The sequence below is a fragment of the Nakaseomyces bracarensis genome, assembly GCF_045282275.1.
Source record: "Nakaseomyces bracarensis strain CBM3 chromosome Unknown Scaff11_0, whole genome shotgun sequence".
NCBI classification, from domain to species: domain Eukaryota; kingdom Fungi; phylum Ascomycota; class Saccharomycetes; order Saccharomycetales; family Saccharomycetaceae; genus Nakaseomyces; species Nakaseomyces bracarensis.
Window position 1 is genome coordinate 787,866 of NW_027263957.1, and position 20,583 is coordinate 808,448.

The 20,583-nt window shown below is 35.8% G+C and overlaps 10 protein-coding genes across 10 annotated transcripts; 3 read left to right on the top strand and 7 right to left on the bottom strand.

Moving 5' to 3' along the window:
* Positions 1–278: 278 nt before the first annotated feature.
* TMA23 (Tma23p) lies at positions 279–992 on the top strand (the record flags this gene model as incomplete). Its single annotated transcript, XM_071053514.1, has 1 exon — positions 279–992. One exon carries the CDS (start codon positions 279–281, stop codon positions 990–992), a length of 714 nt encoding a protein of 237 aa, XP_070910922.1.
* Positions 993–1,276: 284 nt separating this feature from the next.
* RRN9 (Rrn9p) lies at positions 1,277–2,548 on the bottom strand (the record flags this gene model as incomplete). The annotated part of the gene is made up of 1 exon (XM_071053515.1): positions 1,277–2,548. One exon carries the CDS (start codon positions 2,546–2,548, stop codon positions 1,277–1,279), a length of 1,272 nt encoding a protein of 423 aa, XP_070910923.1.
* A 1,169-nt stretch (positions 2,549–3,717) lies between these two features.
* SCS7 (fatty acid alpha-hydroxylase) lies at positions 3,718–4,863 on the bottom strand (the record flags this gene model as incomplete). The annotated part of the gene is made up of 1 exon (XM_071053516.1): positions 3,718–4,863. One exon carries the CDS (start codon positions 4,861–4,863, stop codon positions 3,718–3,720), a length of 1,146 nt encoding a protein of 381 aa, XP_070910924.1.
* Positions 4,864–6,015: 1,152 nt separating this feature from the next.
* On the bottom strand, positions 6,016–8,457 carry ZDS1 (Zds1p; the record flags this gene model as incomplete). The annotated part of the gene is made up of 1 exon (XM_071053517.1): positions 6,016–8,457. The coding sequence occupies one exon, from the start codon at positions 8,455–8,457 to the stop codon at positions 6,016–6,018; it is 2,442 nt and encodes an 813-aa protein (XP_070910925.1).
* A 584-nt stretch (positions 8,458–9,041) lies between these two features.
* RCE1 (CAAX prenyl protease) lies at positions 9,042–9,974 on the bottom strand (the record flags this gene model as incomplete). Its single annotated transcript, XM_071053518.1, has 1 exon — positions 9,042–9,974. One exon carries the CDS (start codon positions 9,972–9,974, stop codon positions 9,042–9,044), a length of 933 nt encoding a protein of 310 aa, XP_070910926.1.
* Positions 9,975–10,577: 603 nt separating this feature from the next.
* BUL1 (ubiquitin-ubiquitin ligase BUL1) lies at positions 10,578–13,382 on the bottom strand (the record flags this gene model as incomplete). Its single annotated transcript, XM_071053519.1, has 1 exon — positions 10,578–13,382. The coding sequence occupies one exon, from the start codon at positions 13,380–13,382 to the stop codon at positions 10,578–10,580; it is 2,805 nt and encodes a 934-aa protein (XP_070910927.1).
* Positions 13,383–14,273: 891 nt separating this feature from the next.
* Positions 14,274–14,633, top strand: GON7 (chromatin DNA-binding EKC/KEOPS complex subunit GON7; the record flags this gene model as incomplete). The annotated part of the gene is made up of 1 exon (XM_071053520.1): positions 14,274–14,633. One exon carries the CDS (start codon positions 14,274–14,276, stop codon positions 14,631–14,633), a length of 360 nt encoding a protein of 119 aa, XP_070910928.1.
* A 551-nt stretch (positions 14,634–15,184) lies between these two features.
* Positions 15,185–16,972, top strand: MEX67 (Mex67p; the record flags this gene model as incomplete). The annotated part of the gene is made up of 1 exon (XM_071053521.1): positions 15,185–16,972. The coding sequence occupies one exon, from the start codon at positions 15,185–15,187 to the stop codon at positions 16,970–16,972; it is 1,788 nt and encodes a 595-aa protein (XP_070910929.1).
* Positions 16,973–17,340: 368 nt separating this feature from the next.
* On the bottom strand, positions 17,341–17,808 carry DAP1 (Dap1p; the record flags this gene model as incomplete). The annotated part of the gene is made up of 1 exon (XM_071053522.1): positions 17,341–17,808. The coding sequence occupies one exon, from the start codon at positions 17,806–17,808 to the stop codon at positions 17,341–17,343; it is 468 nt and encodes a 155-aa protein (XP_070910930.1).
* Positions 17,809–18,237: 429 nt separating this feature from the next.
* On the bottom strand, positions 18,238–20,499 carry TRE1 (Tre1p; the record flags this gene model as incomplete). Its single annotated transcript, XM_071053523.1, has 1 exon — positions 18,238–20,499. One exon carries the CDS (start codon positions 20,497–20,499, stop codon positions 18,238–18,240), a length of 2,262 nt encoding a protein of 753 aa, XP_070910931.1.
* Positions 20,500–20,583: the final 84 nt, after the last annotated feature.

The following is a 20,583-nucleotide window of genomic DNA, read 5'->3' on the forward strand; positions in this document are numbered from 1 at the left end:
TTTAAAATGTAAATCTGGTGTGATACTTACCTTCTAATTAATGAAATGTGTAAATTGACATTTTATTTCACATGCTCCTTTATTAAATTGGAAAAAAAAATCGATGCGATGAGTTTGAAATTTTGCGATGAGCTTTGCAAAAAATATAAAAAATAAATTGAAAAATTAACAATGTACATATTATAATCATTTGTAGTATAAACTTCTATTTAAACGTGATTTTCTGATATTAATCTATGACATTGTTATATTGATAGAGTAAAGGAAAGGGTCGGATAATGGACGGACGTAGTTATTTAAAGTCATATGGCTGGCAAGAAGGTGAGGGTCTTCGTAAAGGTTCTCTGAAGAAGCCAATTTTAGTAAAGTATAAAAGAGATAAGAAAGGTCTTGGTGGTGGTGTAGGACACAATGATGGTGAAGCTTGGTGGGAACGTTTATTTGATGGTCATTTAAAAAACCTGGATGTATCAACGGATTCCAATTCAGATGGTGAAATAGTCTTTAAACAGAACAAAGCAGTTGCAACTAGTGTAAGGAAGGAGAGTTCGCCTCTATATCAATGGTTTGTGAAAGGTGAAGGTCTCAAAGGTACTCTTAAAGAAGATAAACCCAAAGTTGAAAAGAGAGCAGCTGTAACAAGTACTATAACACTATCTAAGAAGAGGAAAAGAAGAGATGATGATGATGATGTGAGCGGAAGTAAGAAATCTAAAAAGAGCAAGGATAAGAAGAGCAAGGATAAGAAGAGTAAGGATAAGAAGAGCAGGGATAAGAAGAGCAAGGATAAGAAGAGTAAGGATAAGAAGAGTAAGGATAAGAAGAGCAGGGATAAGAAGAGTAAGGATAAGAAGAGCAAGGATAAGAAGAGTAAAGATAAAAGGAAAGATAGAAGTAAAGACAAAAAGACAGAAGATAAAAACAGAAAAGACAAAAAGAATAAAGGTAAAAAGAGTATAGAGAAAAAGAGTAAAGATGAAAAGAGCAAATAATACCTGTAATAATGAATATTGTCCAAGTGTTATATGATTGACCTTTTTAGTAGGTAATATTATATACCAGAATGGTTAAAGAATACATGAAATACGTGAAAGTTTGAATTACAATTTTGTACACTATATAAATACGATCTATTTGTCTTAACTATTTAAGAATAAAAACGAGCCTGAATAGATTATAGAAAATTATTAATATAAATATCTCTAATTTATTGGTTGTGTAAGAGTTTTCTACCTGTCGCAATGCAACGAACCCAGTTTAGCATTCAATCGACATTTTAGCTCTTTCTGGGAATCCTAATTAAACAATCATCAAGACCGTAATCATCATCAGAATATTCCGTATCACTATCGTTATTTGCTTGGTGCCCTTGGACATAGAAAAAAGACTTTTTTGCAGCAGTATTTTCTTTCTCTTTTTTGAATATCTTTCTTAGATGTGTTTTATTCCTATTAGCCAACCTCTTATCATTAGCAATAACATCTAGTGGGATATAATCATATTTCATCTTTCCAACAATCTCTGCAAACCTTCGCTCATTTTTTTCATTAGGTCTTGAATATTTCTTTAGAACTTCAGGAGGTACCTTGAATTGATTTTTATCAAATTTTGACGGTATATCGTTGTACAGCTCTAACGATTTCATATACAGCTCTCGCATATCATCACCCATTTCACTACCCCGGCTGATAATATCATGATAGTCAAATTTTATATGCTTATTCGGTTTGATGGTGGAATCTTTCTGTATTAATTTCAGTTTTAGATCATTATTATCTTGTGTGACATTGAATTTATTCATTTTAGCTACCTTTGCATGCATTCCAGCCAAAAATTCATCCAGTTTATTGAATATCTTATCTGACACAGTGTTTGGAATATTGGTGTGTTCGATATCAAGGTTAGTATTGAGTTTTTTAGCTCCGTTCTGTAAAGTATGCTCCCAATGTGAATTAAGTTCTATTGTCATTAGTTTTCGAGCATGTTGTAATGAAGTATCTGATATTTTTTGGTACTCTTTTTTAAGATAGTCCTCTGTTTCTTGATCTATAACATTACCTGCAAGTTCCCCATTGTCATTCGTTAGCACATCTTCATATAATTTATCTATCTGTGGATCAATTATAGTATTAGGATTAGGCCAACTTACCCAATTATCACGCATTTGAGTCTTAATAAAAAGATCAATCTCATCAAAATGTTTCTTTTCATGGGCATTAAAGAGTAGTTTCTTAAGCAAGAAAGAGGAGTAAAGATGTAGAGTCAGGTCATGGCGTTGTTCTTCTTCGAAAAAACTTAGCAACTCATTAGCATTCTTAACAGTCTCTTTGAAGTCCTGTGTTAGTTTAGTCTTTTTAATAATTTGACTACTGTTTTCAGGAATTGGATTTGAGTCAACTATTTCATTCGTTTCCTCCCTTGTTTCATCTGCAACAGGTTCACTTTCTCCTCTGCTTTGAGTTTCGGTTGCAATATCACCATTAGAGGTCACATCGAAATCAGAGTTTATTGACTGGTCCCCTAGCCAACTATCACTTAAATCAGACATTAATTCTCCACCATATGTCCTCTAGAGTTAAAGCGAAAGTCATATAGTTAGATTCATGAGAATAATTAATACAATAGACTACTACAATCCTTACAATGAAGCTAAATAGTTAACAACTATATTATAAAGTCTAATGTAGCTATGTATGTGCTCATCAGATCAAATATTGAAAGTAACAATTTCGTATATAATTATTTATGTCCGAAAAATTTTTTGAAAAAAATCTAATTTATATAAGTAACAAAAAGGTAGGTCCTACCCGGATTCGAACCGGGGTTGTTCGGATCAGAACCGAAAGTGATAACCACTACACTATAAGACCAGAAGCTTTGTGTTATTTGTAAACTGTTTATTTTGTTCTTTATAGAAGTTGCTTATTTTGAACAATACGATATGTCAGTATGATGAGTACTAGTATTACATCTGTTTGAAGTAGCGAAGTTTGGTGCTATTGACTGAAATCAAAGAACTGCTTTACATGTAAGATCCATAATTTTAAAGATTAAATAGGAATATTATACTAGGTAATATTTTAATTTTGTCTTACATTCAAAGTGAAGTATATGTTTATAGTAAAAGCATAGGGCAGTTTATAATGAACCTGTTTCTGATGTCTGTATTTGTAAAAGTTCGTTAAATATATCTTAAAATTAGTTAAATAAAAAGGTCATTTTCTTGATGTACATTTCTAAGTATTGAGAAAAGAAAATTAAGAAAAGTATTGAGTATTTTTTTTTACGTTTATAGTTCGTTATGGTGTTTGTTATGGTCAAAACATCCTATCAAAAGTATTCATTTTTTTATCAATTGATTCTATAATCCTTAATGAATTAAGGTTGCCTCTTAAAATGTAGAGATTTTCGAATTGGATATCGATGTAAAAATAAAGAGAGAAAAAAAGACCAAAAAACGAGAGATTTTGAAATAATAAATAGAAACTTGAATGGCAAAATAATGAAAGAGTTAGAAAAACACGTCATGAATTATTTTACTCATTAGAAGTGAAGATCTTTGAAAATAAAATAATTTCTGTCAAACAAAAAAAAGTAATAATATAAGGAGAAAATAAAAATAAAGTTTTGTTCATCATAAGGTTAAAGAGAGAAAAACTAGGCAAGGTAGAGCCTTTTATCGAAGTTTTCCTTTATTGATCTTTAAAAGTAATGCGATTACTCGTACTTCATCTTAGACAGTGGAGCATCTGGGCCCAAGTAGGTACCGAAGACCTTGTCCCAGAACCAGGAGGTAACACCGAAACCCAATTGGTAGTTCTTGTAGTGATGTTCCAAGTGGTACTTCTTCAACTTACGCAATGGAGGTGGCATCTTGGAGTGGTGCAAGAAGTAGTGACACAAGTCGTAGCAGATGTAACCCATCAAACCACCAGCGAAACCAGCACAGGCCCAGTAGTATGGCAAAGCAGCGAAGACAAGCTTGTAGAATGGAGCACATAGGACGATGAATAAGGCTGGTGGGACAACCAATCTGTAACCATCCATTGGCAAGTAGTGGTGACAACCGTGCAATAGGAAATGGATGACGAAGAAAATGCTGTGATCTGGTAGCCACTCGTCAAAGTGGAACAAGAATCTGTGCAGACAGTATTCAATGAAGGACCAGACGAAGATACCTAGACCAAACAAGAAAGTAGCAAACAAACCATTCATGTTCATTAGAGCGGTAGCCATAAAGTAAGTGACAACTGGCAACCAGACGGTTGGGACAACCCACCAGGCGGTCTTGGTGAAAACTTCTAGGAAGTTACCGAACAATGGGGCGGAACCCTTACCGTAGTGTCTTGGTCTGTGGATTTGGTCTAAGTAGAAGTCCTTGGTGAAGTTACCTAGCAAGATCTGCATTAACAAAGGCTTGTTCAAGTCCAAAAACTTGTGCTTCTTGTAGTCCCTCTCGTAATCGGTGGTGATAGACAACTTGTCCTCGGTTGGCAAGTTCTTGACAAAAGTAGTAGAGTCAAAAGTGTTGTCCTCGTTCAACTTGACCTCAACCTTGTGGTTCTTGTTACTCAACAACTCCTTCTCCTCATCCTCAGTGGCCATGTACCCAACAAGGTACTCATCACCGGAAGTGAAACTTAATTCCGAAAGATTCACATTGGTGACATCGGTACCGTGACGGCCGTCCAAAAGAGCGTGTACCCTTTCAGCATCCTCTGGGTGATCCTTCAAGTACTTGGAGACATCGTAGATCTTTCTCTCCTGGGTAGAAACCCAACAGTCGTCCTTAGAGTTATGTGTAGCCAATACAGACTTTGGGAATAACTCCAAAGTCTTGGAAGACAAATCAGCAGAAGCCATTATATTTAATTGTTATTGCTTTAAATATGTTTGGTATTTACTTTCACACCAAGAAATATTATGTGCAAGAAAACAAGAAATTTATAATACTTATCTTTTGAAAAGGATTAAAAAGTATCTTGTTTAAATAGGAAGGAAAAAAAATTTTTGTGTTTTTTTTTTTTGTTTGTAAATGTTTCTTTTTGGCGACTCGTATTTATCTTGTTCTCTGTTCTGTTGTTTGTAGTTCTTAGTTCTTAGTTCTTTAGTTCTTTTGTTCTTCTGTTCATTTAAAGTAACGTAAAAATTAAGCAATGAATGAAAAAAAAAAAAAAAAAAAAAAAAACAATACATACATTTCTTTGAATCATCCCAGTTTTTTAGTAATGTCATGTTGTGTCTGTCTTTGTCTCTTCTGTTATGGCGTCTGTCTCTTCTGTTCTTGCGTCTGTTGTAACGTTTACTTATTTATTCTCAATATATTTATCGGGTTCTCTGGTATTTGATGGTTTAGAATCCTAGGCAGAGGTCGCAAAAAGGTGAAAAAAAACCTCTCCAAGCCGTGGGGAGTTGACTGAGGGGGGGAGAACCGAACGATAAAATAAAGTAGAAAGGAAAGAATGGAAGTAAAATAACGCGTTTTATTTCTGACTGAAAAAAAAAAAAGGAGCCGTAATAGGACGGGAGGCGCCTGGGGAGGAGGGGGAACTAAGCACTGACGATATTCGTGCCGTTATAGGGACAAAAATAGCACAAAAATGGAAATGTAGGGTTATACGTGCACTTCTCTGCGATATTTATTATTCTCGTATAAATCGTCATATAATAATAAGCAATAAAAAAAAAAAAAAAGATCTGGGCTAGGCCATATTAAATGGGATTATTAATCTCTGCAACAAAAAAAAAAAATAAAAAAAAAGGTGGTACACCCAGCAAAAGATAAAAAAAAGACATGAAAAAAGAAATTAGGACGTTTCAAAACAATTAAACGAGCCCTCCCCTTTAATTTCCTGAACTACGCTTTACGAGCGATAAAGATAACCAAGACAATTGATCGGCAAGGCGGGTAAAGGATTCGTCCTTAGCGATGCGCGTTTCTTTTTTTCTTACTAGAATATTGATTAGATATAAAAATGACTACTGTGTATAAAAATTGACTACTACTACAAATGACTATTCCTTACTCTGTTCCATGTATAGTGTATGGTTGACGAGGTTTAAGTAGGAGTACATAAAGTTTGAGAGTAGGACTTGTTCTCGTAGAGCTCTTTTGGAGTTGCTTAACTTCAGATGGGAGAGGCGGTAGATTGCTCTTTCGACATTTATTGGCAGTCTGTGGTCAAACATTACCACTGTCGAACAGGTCAGTTCTGGTAGAGGGAAGCCGAAGGCGCTGTCTGTGAACTCTATAGGGGCATTGGCTCTGTCTTTCCTTTTTACGTCGGCGAAGGTGAGCTTGCGTGGTGGTAGAGGACTTGTGACTTTGTTAGCGGCAGATGATGACGAGGCAGAAGAAGAAGAAGAAGAGGAAGATGGTAGATGTGGGGTCTTGGTTGAGGATGAGGAAGAAGCGGGCAGTGGCGCTACGACGACGCTGCTCTTGGTACTTGTAACACTGACCGCTGGTTGTAGAGCAGGTGTGGTCTCTAACTCTTGATTTTCTCCTACTGTTGTTAAAACATCTTTCTCCCTGGAATCTATAATCAACCCTCTACTTTCGTCCTTGGACACCTCAGCTGTCAATCCACCCTCAGAAGAAGACGTATTTAATTGTACTGCAGGCTGTAATGGTGCATGCGGTAGCGCATTTGTATTTGTTCGTAGACACTCATCTTTCTTCTTAGTCGTAACGGTAAACTTACTCAAATTCTCATTTGACACTCTGACTTTCAGTTCTTTGCCTCGCAACTGTACATCTTGGGCGGTTGTACGTTGGTGATGTGCCTTTCGTCTGAATAAATTTGTGATCTTTTTATCTATTCTGTGTCTTTTCTCCTTCTCAGGAACCTCATCGTGATTTTCCTTGTCTTCCTCTATTTCTGAAGAATTGACAGGTACGTGTGTAGTGTTCGTAAGATCTTTTTTGATAATGAGATCATGTCTCACATTGCTTTTCTTATTAAATTGCATAAAGGCAGCATTGAATGAGTTTGTCGACTTTTCTTTGGTTTCAGTAGATTCTTCGGTTACCGAGCTATTTTCTTTAGTATTGATATTTAGCTGTTCACCTTCTTTATTAGACCAAAACCATCCATTGCGCTTTCTTCTATGACTTTGCTCTCTTTTTCTAGACTGTGGTTGATCTTCGGTCTCAGTATTAGTACCGTTTTCAATATCTTGTGAAGCCAGCGGAGTTTCCTCTGTATTCTTTATTTCTATGCCTAGTGTTTGTTTGACAGGACGCTCTTCTAAGTTTTCCTCGTGTATTAGGTTACTCCAATCACCGCTGGATTCACGATAATGGTCATAGATATCGTTTATTGAGCTTGGAGAGCCAGTAACGTCATCATCAATTGGTAGGGTAGAGATGGCTTCATTTTGGCTACTAATTTCATTTCTAAAGTCTTCTTGTGAATTTTGTATACGATATGTGGTGAACTTGCTTCTCTTTAAAGAATTATGCTCAGATTTAACTATAGTGGAGTTCTGAAGAACCATTGTAGATGCAAAATTTTCCTCCTCTTTACTTTTGGCTTGTCCATTTTCTGAGATGTCATGATCTTGCGTGTTAGTTTCCTCATTTTTATCATATGAACTTGCCATACTTAAAGTTCTGGCCAAAGTAATAGCATCATCGTTGGTCAGTCCTGCTTTATTGGATATACGTGTTAACTCTTCGGTGATGTCTTTCAGTGTTAATGTAGGAATAATTAATTGTTGTTGTGGGTTTCTTTCATTATTTGATTTTGTTTCATCATTGGACTCATAATCAAATTCAGTATAGGACCTTCTTAGTAGAGAAGGCCTGCGTGATAAATTATTCGACCTTTTGTTGTAGCTAGTTAATTCGTGATTATCGTACGTGTTTTTAATGTTCTCTTTATCTTGATTATCAGCTTCATTACCATTCATATTCATATTATGGAGCGCGTCTTGTACTAACTCGATATAATTCTCCGGTTTAACGTTCGGATGTTGATCTGCTCGAACCCAAAGAAGATTCTGTGTGATTTCAGAAGAGTCATCATTCTTATTCAGTTTCCTCTGCGCGCCTAATGTCCTTCGACTATTGACGGCACCTCTCCTTGATAATGTCTTACCAGTATTGGTTACAGATTTGTCTGTTGTGGTTATTTCTGAGTTGTCTAATTCGGTATCTTCTGGTCCACGTCGTATTAAAGTCTTTGGTTTGTAAGGTGTAGGATCACTATATCTAGTTGGTTTCAATGGCCTCTTCATCGACGCCTCATTAGCTGACCACGAATTCCTATATGATTCGCCATAGGGAATGTGGATCTCCATATCTGGATCTGTAAGCAAGTCAATGCTTCCAATAGATAATCTTTTTAGATTTTTGACAGATCGTAGCTCATTGTCCAACGATTGGGCTGCTATTAACACCTCTGATTTACGCTTCTCCATATCCTCTTTACCCCTGTTATTATCCTTCTTCATGATAATTTAAGTATTAATATAAAAACCTCAAATATTTAAACAATCGTAAAATTTTCCTTTGTCTTGTATCTCTCTCTCTCTCTCTCTCTCTCTCTCTCTAGGTATTCTCAATATAATTTTTCTACTCTGATATTATATTCTCTCTAATCGATTTGCATGAGGACGCTGTACTCTTTAACTAATAATCCTTTTTTTGCTTCCAGTTAAATATCTCTAACAGTAGTGTTGTATTTGGTCTCAGCTATATATCTGTTCTAAATAGATCTAATAAATTGGCTTTCCTTTTAATAGGCGTTTATCACCTGAGTACGGGTGCTTCGGTGCCTCTAAGACGGTGACGCGTGAATCCGATTCTTTTTTTTTTTTTAAAGAGTTTCATTTTACGCGATGACCTATTTTACGCGATTAAGCCCGTCACAGCTATTCACAGTGAGGAATGCTATTTATTCTAGATATTATCTATAACGTACTCATTGATCACAAAGGAGAATGTGAAAATTTGCCTAGACGAATGTTAACTCTATTCATAGCGGGGCGGAAGGTGAGGAAGTTGTTATATGTCTATTTTATGTATTTATATATGCTTAGGCTAGCTCATATGGCGAGCTCACAAGATTGAATAGGTTATCTTTAAAGAACAAAATGCCCATTAATAGTAGAATGTAGTAAATTTTATTCCAGTAACTTACCAATTGCTGTATTCTTAAGGATGAGGGTGTTCTTATTACTGTGAAGTATTCGTGTACAGCGGAGCCATCTGGGAAACCTAACAAATTGCAAAAAGTGTGGGCCAATATACATGCCCACAGGTTCCCTCCTGTTTTCAGGTACACAAAGTTTGTAAATGCGCCAAAGAGCGTTGTGTATACCATTTGGAATACAGTATTCAAGATGATAGAGGACATGCTGAAATTACCAACTAACGTGGCTTCATATGCATGGTGGATATGAGCAATGCTGAAAAACATTGAAGGTTGTACTAGCATTGTCGATAGGCTGAGTCTGCCGTCCTTTTGTACTAGGTAAGTGTTCAATAGCATGGATGTATAGAATATCTCCTCTGTTATAGGGGCAAATATGTAATTACGAATTCCCCATATATTCATAACTTCGTTCTTCATATCCTCGACCGGTGATGCTCTTCTATTAGTAATATAGTACAATATCTTGTCAGAAAGAGGCCCTACGTAAAGTAGTGCTACTAGTGCAAGAACCTTGATAATATCTATAACAAAACTGTTTATATCCCACATATCGTTCCTATAATAACCGGGGATCAATCCAATACCTAGAAAAGCTTCCTTGTAAGTTAGCTGATCAGAAAGAACTGCATAAGCCATTGGCACCCATAAAAGATTAATAATACACACTATTGAGACATTCTTCATTCTTTTCATTATAACCCTTGGATCATCCCTCCGTGCCGGGAAGTCTTCTATCCCTTTTGAAGTCACATATAAAACTGCAACATAAGATAATGAAATGGCATAATTGAGTGCAAAGACAGTCCAATTCATTCTCTGGACAGCGTTGTTAAGATATATTAATCCCCTTTATTGGTTTATTAAGGTTGTTATAAGTGCAATTGTAGTACCAGTAGCTATAAGTACCTTATAAAACTACTTCAGACACCCACTTTTGTAATATTTTATGTTTTGTTACTGCATTCTTTTTCTTTTTATCCTTTTTTTGAAATGTTCCACTTCATCGCTTCAAGGAAACCTTAAAAGATTCTGGCTGCGTACGCTTTGAGTTGTATTCACATTATTAAAATTCAATGAAAGCAATTTGTTGTTAAATTAGATTAGTATCTTATATGACAATATATATTGAAGAGACATTTAAAAAGTTTTAAAATTATTGAAGAAAAAATAATGACAAAATATGAAAATTGAATAGCTAATAAAAATATCTGGATTGTAAATATTAATATAAAATAAAAAAACCAATTAGCAGAAAAAAGTTATGGTTTATGCTCATTAGGATAGATAATAATAATGGTTAATAGTTTTCTAAGTCGTGAAATAAGAGAAGAACAAAATGAAGTAAAGCTTTTTTGTTTCAAATTAGAGAATAACAAAGGGAATAGAAAAATGGATTCTTCTAGAATAATAGACCCTCTAAGCCTCGACCTTTCTTACCGAAACTGGAATATCAAGTTTAACAGAACCAACGTGGTTATCAAATTTGATAGTAACACGCACACAATAAAATCTGCAACACAAACAACTTTCAAAACTTGGAACCAAGGTCTCCCGTAATTCTGTGTTGTATTGTAAGTTGACCGTGACATTTCTTCGGAATTGGGAGGGCCCAACTTCTTCCCACTGATGAATAATTTGGTCAGTGAATTTGGATAGCTTGCTGTGTGATGATGTCTTCTGTAACCCGTGGCTTGTTGATTGACTGTCAGAATGAGATTTTAAGGTATCCATTTGCTTCTTAAAGACATCATTCATAACCAAACTGTTAACCTGCAGATTACATAAACTCTCAACATCATTATTCATTTGGCTGGTTATGAAGTCTGTGAATTTTAGTTCTTTATAGGCTTCATCAACTGAACTCTGGTTATACAGCTCATTCAGCTCAGCAATATTCTCATTAAATCTTTTCTCATAATCTTTAATAGTACCTTGGAAGGTTTTAAATGTTGCCTTCATATTTTGCAGCCTTTCAGTACTCATTAGCATTTCAGCGGTAAATCTTATTGGTATAGAGTTATCAGATTTTGCAGTAATACAGATAAATTCTGTAGTGACAGATTGGATACCAGGAGGGGTGTGAACAGCACTATTATCAGATTGAAGACAATTTAATGTCAGGTCAAGATGTTCGAGTGGATGCCTTTCTTCTTCAGGAAGATTTTCTAGCAGTGACAGCCAGTTGTCCATATCATCTGGTGTTTTATTCTCTAGCTTGTTTGTTTTCCTCAAAAGTGAAGGAGACCAATAACTTAGGCCCTGTCTTGGAATAGCAGCTTTGACCAAAATCAACCCTGATTTTTCCGTTTTTTCAGATGTAGTTGAAGCTTGTAAATTGGTAGACGAACCTCTAAAACCGGATAATAAACCCTTGGTCAGGCTGTTACTTGACTTACTCTTTAATTTATAGTTGATTTCAGTTTCAACAGTTTCTTCCTTCCTTCTTGGAGCCATTGGGTTGTAGGCAGGTGTAAACCCTGGTAATGATACTGCACCCTCCATGCGATTCTTTACAGCCAGCTGTTCCATTTTCCTACTTAGGATATCTTCCGAATCAACAGTTACAGAAGGATCAATAGTACCACTAATATCTGTACCTAATATATCAGTAGCTAATATAGGCTCCTTTTTAGAAAGTCTATCAAAAACTTTTTTCAATGCATCAAGACGTTCCTGAATCAATTTTATTAGATCATTTAGTTGATCCATTGATTTTCTTTCACCTATCAAATTTGAGGAAAATCCGAAAGGGATGACTCTGAGATTGTATTCTCTTTCTTTCATGATGTTTAGCTTCTGGGTTTTCATATCTTTACCTACAATTCTAGCATCAATTGTATAATTGATGGATAGATGATCATCGACCATATCATAAGTTAAGATGGGGGATCCCTTGGTACCCAAATGGCCACATCCAAGTACATGGTTGACCTTAATAACGGAATATTTACAATTGTTTCTATATTTGTCTATACCAAAACTAGGCGGCAATAGACAATGTGAATAATGCTCTTGTTTACAGGTCACATCTAAAAGTTGTTTTGGCAGTTTAAACATGAAAAACTTTTTATACTTCTTTCCCGGTTCCAGAATTCTATTGTTGTTAAGACCTATAATTGCATTATCATAGTCAATTTCACCATATTTCAGTTCGATACCAGAGCTAACTTCAATTTCCGAATAAGACCAACTTGCACTTAGATCAACCATTCTTAAGAATCTTTTAAGCGTTCTTTTCCCCTTTTGTTTATCAATAACTGATGTGTAGGCCTCTAATGTTACATAAAACATTTCAAATGGGAGCGGTTGGCTCGATTTATTTTCAATAGTACAATACCCGTGTATAATATCACCAGAAGTGTATTCTTTCAAGATGGACTCTTCTTCAGGTTTCCGGTGAAATGCAGGTGCCTGTTTTGTTATTTTAATATTAATATCAATAGGAGTGGATAGCTTTGGCAGTGTATAAAGTTTATCAACGAATACACATTTTGAGTCATCAAGATCATCTTGGATATCATTAGTGTCAATCAAATCAACATGGCTCCCTGAGTTCTGGTTCGAGTTCAAAGCCGCAATGGTATGGTGCTCAGTCCGCAAAGGTTGCAAGTTATTTAATGCACGCGGATCCATGGGATCATTGTCAACACCTCTCTGTTGGTTGATATCAAAGGAAACTGGCGATGAGTCACGGTTTGCAAGTGATAAGTCATTGTTTTGTCTAATGAAAGATGAGCTTTGAGACTCAACTTCCTGGTACGTCGGTGGGAAATCATGTCTATCAGCATCAACATTACCTTGTGGGATATGTCTGTGCAAAGTGTTGTACATCTCAAAGGATGGTAACACATCCACAACGACACTTTCACTGTTCCTCTTGAAAAGATCGGGTTTAGGAGGAATTGGGTTGCTTCCAGGCATTCTGGACAAAGAAGCCGTCGAATTCGACGTCGTAAGAGAGTAAGGCTGCACACTTGCCGGGCGTCTTTCAACAGAACTAGAAGTAGGCCTTCTTATAGGCGACAAATTCTTCAACGGAGTATGACCGATATGTAGATTCGAGGGCCCCAAAGGCTCATTCCTCCGTAACTTCCGAATGCTCGATGTAGATGCAGATCTAAACCACGACGTGGGAGAAGAGATAGTAGGTGATTGTTGTTTCCTTCTACCTCTCTCAGCCTCATTAGTATCCTTAGTTGGAGTCTGAGTAACGTTAGACATAGAATTAGATTAATACGTTTTCTTTTTGCCTTTTTTTTTTTTTTGCCTTTTTACCTTTTATATATATATGTTTTATTCCCACTTTTAGTCTGACTTTTACGGTTTGCTTATTTTAATAGTATTTTTTTATTTATTGTATTTTATTTCAAAATGCACCCCCCCACCACACAAGCTTAATTTCTCAGTTTCACTTCTTTCTTTCTTTCTCTTACCTATTTATATATATATTGTTTAGCTTCCGATATCTTAAAGAGATTGATATATTATATTTCATATACCCTCGTGGCCCATTATTGAATCGATGTCGAGAAGATTTTTTTTCTTGCTTCCTCATTGACACATTCTGGCTAAAATTTTCTTCCCTTACTTTGTTCAGCACAGAGAGAGAGAGACAAATAGAGAGAGAGCCTTTCTTTTTACACAACTGCTATAAGCAAAATTCCAAAAAAAATAAAATGACTGCCGTTTTTCGGGCTCATTTCCATGCCTCTATCCGGATTTCAAAAACCCTAACTCAACTCGCATCTGTAGGAGCTGAGCTGATGAGAGCAAGTGACCATACGATGTCTTGATTACAACGTAAATTATTCACATTATAATACTATTACTAGCATCAATACAATGCAATAATGCAATTCAATAATGCAATAATACAATTCAATAATGCAATGATACATTACTAGAATGTACTGAAACAATTTGGGGGGCATCCGTTCGATTCTTGATTCGATCACTAATAAAATGTAGAGTTAAAAAAAAAAAAAAATAAATAATAATCACAAAACCTGTATAGAGGAATTTTAAGAATAACACTCTAAGCTTAAGTTTATGTGTATAACAGTACTTTTTTAGGAAGAAATATTATAAATAAAGGGGGTTTAAATAAGATAAATGAAACCTAGTGCTGTGTATACGTCTCCTATTGAGGAGCGTTCGTTTACTGTTGATGATAGTGATCGGTATAAGACGACCAACGGTGTTACTACTGGTCCCAGTAGCTATGTGCTCAATGCAGGGCAGGTAGATAGGGATAGGCCCTCTGATGCTAAAGTTGATGCTGCTGGGGACGTGACGTACCTTGGGAGACTGAGGACCCAATTGACAGGGTTGCAAGATGATATCAATGAGTTTCTCACGGCGAAAATGGAACAAGCCAAATCCAAGAAACAGAAGACAGAGGACGAACAAAGAATACAGAAAGAGATCAACGATCTCCTAGACGGTGGAGATGATGATGATGAAGAAGAATGATTTTAAAAACAAATGTAAAGAACCATTTCTAAAGAAAAATTAAAGATTAATAATTCAAATAAAACTAGCATAAAAACATCGAGGAAAAAAAAACAACAGATCATGAGAAAATTCTTAGGGCAGAAGATAATGAACTGTATAAAATTACTATCCATACTTGCATAACACAATATATCTATTATTTACTGAGATAATATAATCACGTGTAAAATAATAAAATACGACAGCCTAATTTCTATAGCAAAATAAAATTTTTTTTTTTTTTTTTAATTTTTTTCGGATTCTTGTGAAAAATTATGATATTTGGGTGATGAGTTGAACCTATTTTCTTTAGTTTTATAAGAAATAAAGGTACATTTATAACCACTATATTTCATTGACATTGAGATTCTGCTCCAATACTGAATAATAAGACAAAAAATTTGATCTTCTCTTGATATCTCAATTGAGTTTACCCTTTAATATAGGACAGTGAACAAAAAACAAAAAGCAACAACCACCAACATTGAAGCAAATTTGAAAGTATACGTAAGTGCAATAGGGAATACAAGATGATGTTACATAATGTTAATAATATCAATGCTATGGCTCAACAGCAGATGAATGATAATAGAGTCAGAGTCAGTGTCAGAGGATGGGAGAAAGGTGGTATGCAGGATTTACTTAACTATGTGAGTAAGAATGCTCGTATATCCATACAGAACGCCAGTATCGAAGGTCCTTTGCTGATAGGTTTCGTGAATTCCAGGGATGAGGCCAACAAGCTACTGAAATGGAACGGAGCTAGATTTGCTGGTAATAGTTTGAAGTTTGAGATTTTGGACCAAGGTTCCTCCTCAGGTGTTATTATTTTCCTCAGAGAATGTCTGTATAGGAGATACGATGCTCAGAATAAAATGCTAGATCTGAGTTCGTTACATGCTGATCCTGAGTTGTATCAAAAGGGTATTTTCAGTAGTGCAGGCACAAAGGCAAAATTATTCCCTGCAATTTTGAAACTAGCCGAAAAGGAGACCCAATTAATTGTCGAGAGTATAAATTTATCTGGTAATCAGTTTAGGGATATCTCCAATATCACCACATTAGCCCAGGCCTTTCCAAACTTAAAGAATCTTTGTCTCGCTAACAACCAAATAGGTAGGTTCAAATCTATGGAAGTATGGAAGAACAAATTCAAAGAACTAAGAGAACTATTAATGACAAATAACCCAATTGTTAATGAACGCCAATACAAACAGGAAATGCTGCGACTATTCCCAAAGTTAGTGATACTGGATGGTGTTGTAGTTAGAGATATGAACAAGTTGGACGCCATTTACAACTTACCAGTGAAGTTACAACAATTCTTTTTTGAAAACAACGAGTTAGGACAATCTTCTACTGACTTTGTGACAAACTTTTTGAATCTTTGGGATACTGACAGAACGCAACTTCTATCCCTCTACACTCCACAATCACAATTTTCTTTGTCGGCAGATTCTACGATACCACCATCTACTGTACGTGATGCAGATTCGAGACCATCGTTTGGACATTACGTTGGACAATCTCGTAACATTTGCAAGGTTGCAATTGAGAAAAATATAAAGGAAAGACTAGCTGTTGGACAGGAAGCTATCAACAATTTATTCAAGTCAATACCAATGTCAAAGCACCATTTACTAGATAGACCCAATGAATACGCAATGGAAGCTATAGCATTCCCACCATTAAATGGTTTTATGATAACTCTACATGGTTTTTTTGAAGAGACTGCAAAGCCTGAAAACGACAAGAAGAAGACCCAAGGTAATTCGAAACATAGACGTTATAACCATGGCCATAGTGCACCTGGATCATTTACTTTAGGTACAAAATCTTTTGATAGAACGTGGATAATTGTGCCAATGAATAATAGTGTTGTTGTAGCTTCTGATCTTTTAACTATTAGAGCTTATTCAGGAGGTGCTTGGGTACCAGAAGATCAAATTGTTCCACCAGTAGTTCAGACTCCCCAAAACCCAATGCAAACTACACCTGGCCCACCTCCAATCCTAAGTGCCGCAAATGCTGCACCTCTAGGTCCTAGCCATATGGCACAACATCAACAGCAACAACTACAGCCTGGAATTCCAACTGGTATTGCATTGGCACCCACTTTACAACTTCCACCAGATGTTCAAATGCGTCTAAATAATATTCAACTTGAATTGTTGAATAAACTACATATAGAAACAAAATTAAATGCCGAATATTCATATATGTTGGCAGAACAAAGCGGCTGGAATTATGAGAATGCAGTAAAGAGTTTCCAAAGTAGTATGAGCAATATACCTCAGGAAGCTTTTGTGCAATTTTAAATTCTATATTCCAAAATACCGACTTCTTAGGAACTTCCACACAATTGCACTTAACGACAAATGAAGTTTATTGTTCACATTTTCACATTTGCATTTTTTTTTTTTTAATTTAAGTATGAGTTTATCGTGTTATTAAATTAAATTTCATCTGATTCTTGACTATAGATTTCGTTGCTTAGGTGATATTCTTTCGTAATACTCATATTTATTACATCATGATATCTTTTAATTAAATTCATTTGATCTACATTAATATATACACTGGATTATAAGCGTATATATATCTTCCCTTTCCCATTAGTTTTCGTTATCACGTTCTATAAAGTATTATTTTTTTAGCTCAATCAATTAAAATAGTTTTAATCATTTCACTCAACAGTTTCGTTCACACCTTGCTCAGGACCAAGAGTACCAACAACTGGATACTTATTTTTAAAGTGCTGTTCCCATTCATCCAAGGATTCTAATTGCTGAGGTGTCAAATCACTTAAATCATCCATGGGGCCGTCCCAATCTGGAACAACTTCTAATTCAAAAGAATTCAAAGCCAAACCTCTGGAAGCATCATGTCCTGCAAAATTGGAGTAAGGACCACTTGGCCCATAGAATTGTCTTCCAGTTGTACAATCATAGACATTACCCCTGATAGCAATAAAGATCTTCTCATCATCATGACCATTAAACCTTGAAAGTGTTCTGGGAGTAAATTTACCTTCGACTATAGGCTCATCATCTGTACCGTTACTGCCCCCATTGTTGAAATTATCACCAGTGATCCCAGTAGGGTCCTCACTCGTCTTTACACCACCAAATAGTAAGTTTTTAATAAATGACATCTTTATCTTATATTTCCCCCAGTACTTTTGTCTTGAACTTTAGATCAAGTAAATTAAATATTATTTAACCAGTTTCTGGCCTTATTAAATAGTTAAACCTCGTTTACCTCATCGCTTTCGCTATCCAAATGGGCTTGCAAATGCAAAAAAAAAAAAAAAGAGCTTGCAGTGAAGTTATGCTACAGAAAAAGGCTAATGACTAAGCATTTGCTCGATTATTTGGAAGTCGTCCCTATATATAAAAGAGGTGTCTAGATAAGGTGTGTTAAGGATATAGTATGATGTAATAAACATTGGTTTTTCTACCTCAAGGCAAAAAAAAACAAACAATAAGTAACAACGGATGAAAAATATGCAGGCAAAGATGGGGAATCTATAGCTATATATAAATATATAAAAATCGAGTGACTAATGGGTTTTACTTCCCGGTTACGAATTGTCGACAAACATATGGGACCCTTCTTCTAGGACTCTCCCCATCTCACTTAGATGATTATTTGCCTCTTCGATCTTACCTTCATGCAATAAATCTCTTAAACCTGGCATAGTCCAGCTTTTTCTCGCCTCATCTAGCTGAGTCCAGTATTCAGGCCCTAAAAATAAGTTCCTGTAAAATGATCTATTCGGTACTCCTTTCCAGGAAACTAAATATCTGGCAGCATTGGCAATTTGAGTATTCCACGAAGTTCTATCTAAATATATTAGTGTTGGTTCAAATCCCCCATCATGTTCTAAGACTACTTCCTCCCAGGATTTTACACCTTCCAGCCACTGCCGAGCAATTTCTCTCCAATTTGATAACCCTTGCATGACTGGCTGCAAATTCAAGACACCATTATTTTCAGCGTTGATGGTATCCAAATCCTTTACTATAAAATCCACATATGGATGTAGGTTAATAGGGAGAAGAGGAGAATCAATAACTTTGAGAACGACATTGAGCAAAAACAATAGCATGTCATCAATAGCACCTGACTTTGCAGCAGCAGTAAATGAGTCTTTAAAATTTGCGAAAGTATCCTCCTTTGAATAAATTAGATTACTGTTGCTTATTATACCTTTGGTAGACAATACTGTTACAGGGATACCAGCAGCCATGAAGGGTACCCAATCACCGTAATGTTCAACATGTTTCACTTCCAGTTTAAAATCTTGTTGACTGTCTATAGCCCCAAATAATTCAAAAAAGAAAGGATGTGTTTCAACATCAATCTCCTTTGACATGTCCCAAAGGCCTAATTCAGATACGTCGATAACGTTGTAAACACCTTCAATTATTGATTGATACTTATCCTTCATTAGTTCTGTAGCACCGGCATAGTTGTATTCTGTTGCACCCACAGAAATAAAATAGATACTCCGTAAAGGCTCCCAGTTAAATTTAAATCTCAGTTCTTGCATCAACTGTAGTATAGATAGCATTGTAGCTGTACCAGAATTTGGATACATTGCTCCTTGATCAATCGAAGTCCGACTAGCAAGTAGAATAATTGCTCTACCAGATTGCTCACTTCCATCCAACTTTGCGACAATATCAGTAGCAGGGTGTGCGTCTCTTATGGAGTTATTAACATGCAAATTAACTCTTACAGTATCTCTTGATTTTTTATTATCACTCAGGAAATTAAACAATTGGTTGCCTTGTTCCTTGGATATAGGAATGGAAGGTATCTTAGGTATCATTTCTTTAGGTTCTAGCACCTTTTTCTCAGTAAACCAGCCACCGTCCTTAGGATTACCGGTGGAATATTGTGGAAGAGCAACGGATTTCTTTTGAACTATGTCATCTTTACCATTCCACGACTCCGATATAAATATCACAGCTTTTGCACCAAATTTCTCCGCAGCCAATATTTGTTCACTAACCACGTTTCCGTATTCTATTAGAAGAATATAGTCATCCTCCAAAAGGCCCTGGCTCCTTAGGGATTCTAATTCTTTCAAGGAGCCCTTTCCACCATTTACCAATCGTGCTGAATCTATATTTCCATTCGGACTGTATGGATTGAAATTCTCTTCTGAAAGTTGGAAATCTATGGTTTCACCACCGTCGTTTATAGAAAGAGTAGGTACACCGGGATAATTCATGAAAGTTTCATAGTGGTATTCTTCAACCATCTTGACTCCATTATTTTTGAACGTTTTCATTATAAAATCACAAATTGCCGTATCACCCTTTGTACCTGATAAATGGGGCATACTGCTTAAATACTCCCAGTCTTTTTCTAACTTTGATAGATCTATGGACTTCTTTGCATAGTCTAGCAGTATGCGATGATCAGAAAACTTACCATTCTCACCACGAGCTTTATTATTCGGTAGTAATCCACTTCGCCAGATGAGAAGAACTATCAACGACATCAATATCATATAAATGAACCGACTAAGAATTAGAGGATTACCAACTTTGCTCAAATAATAGTCTATCTTATCAAACATCATCCTCCACATCTGAACAACGGGATCCATCACCCGTACTCGCATAGGATACACTATCTGTGACTGAATAGAATCCCTCCATTGTTTAAGTTTAGACGGAAACGAAACTCTCTCTGGTTCTAAATCTTCAAAATCCATCTCTGCAGCATCATATGCAGGTGGATCAGCAGGAATATCCCTATTCACCTCACCAGAACTTTCCTCATCTATCCTTTCTTCCCTACTTACTCGACTATACTGCTGGCGTACCATTTTTTTCTTCTTCTTTTTCTGTCTCTATTACTTTATTCCTTTTCTCAAATAAACAATAATGATTATGATATAATAGATTTCTCT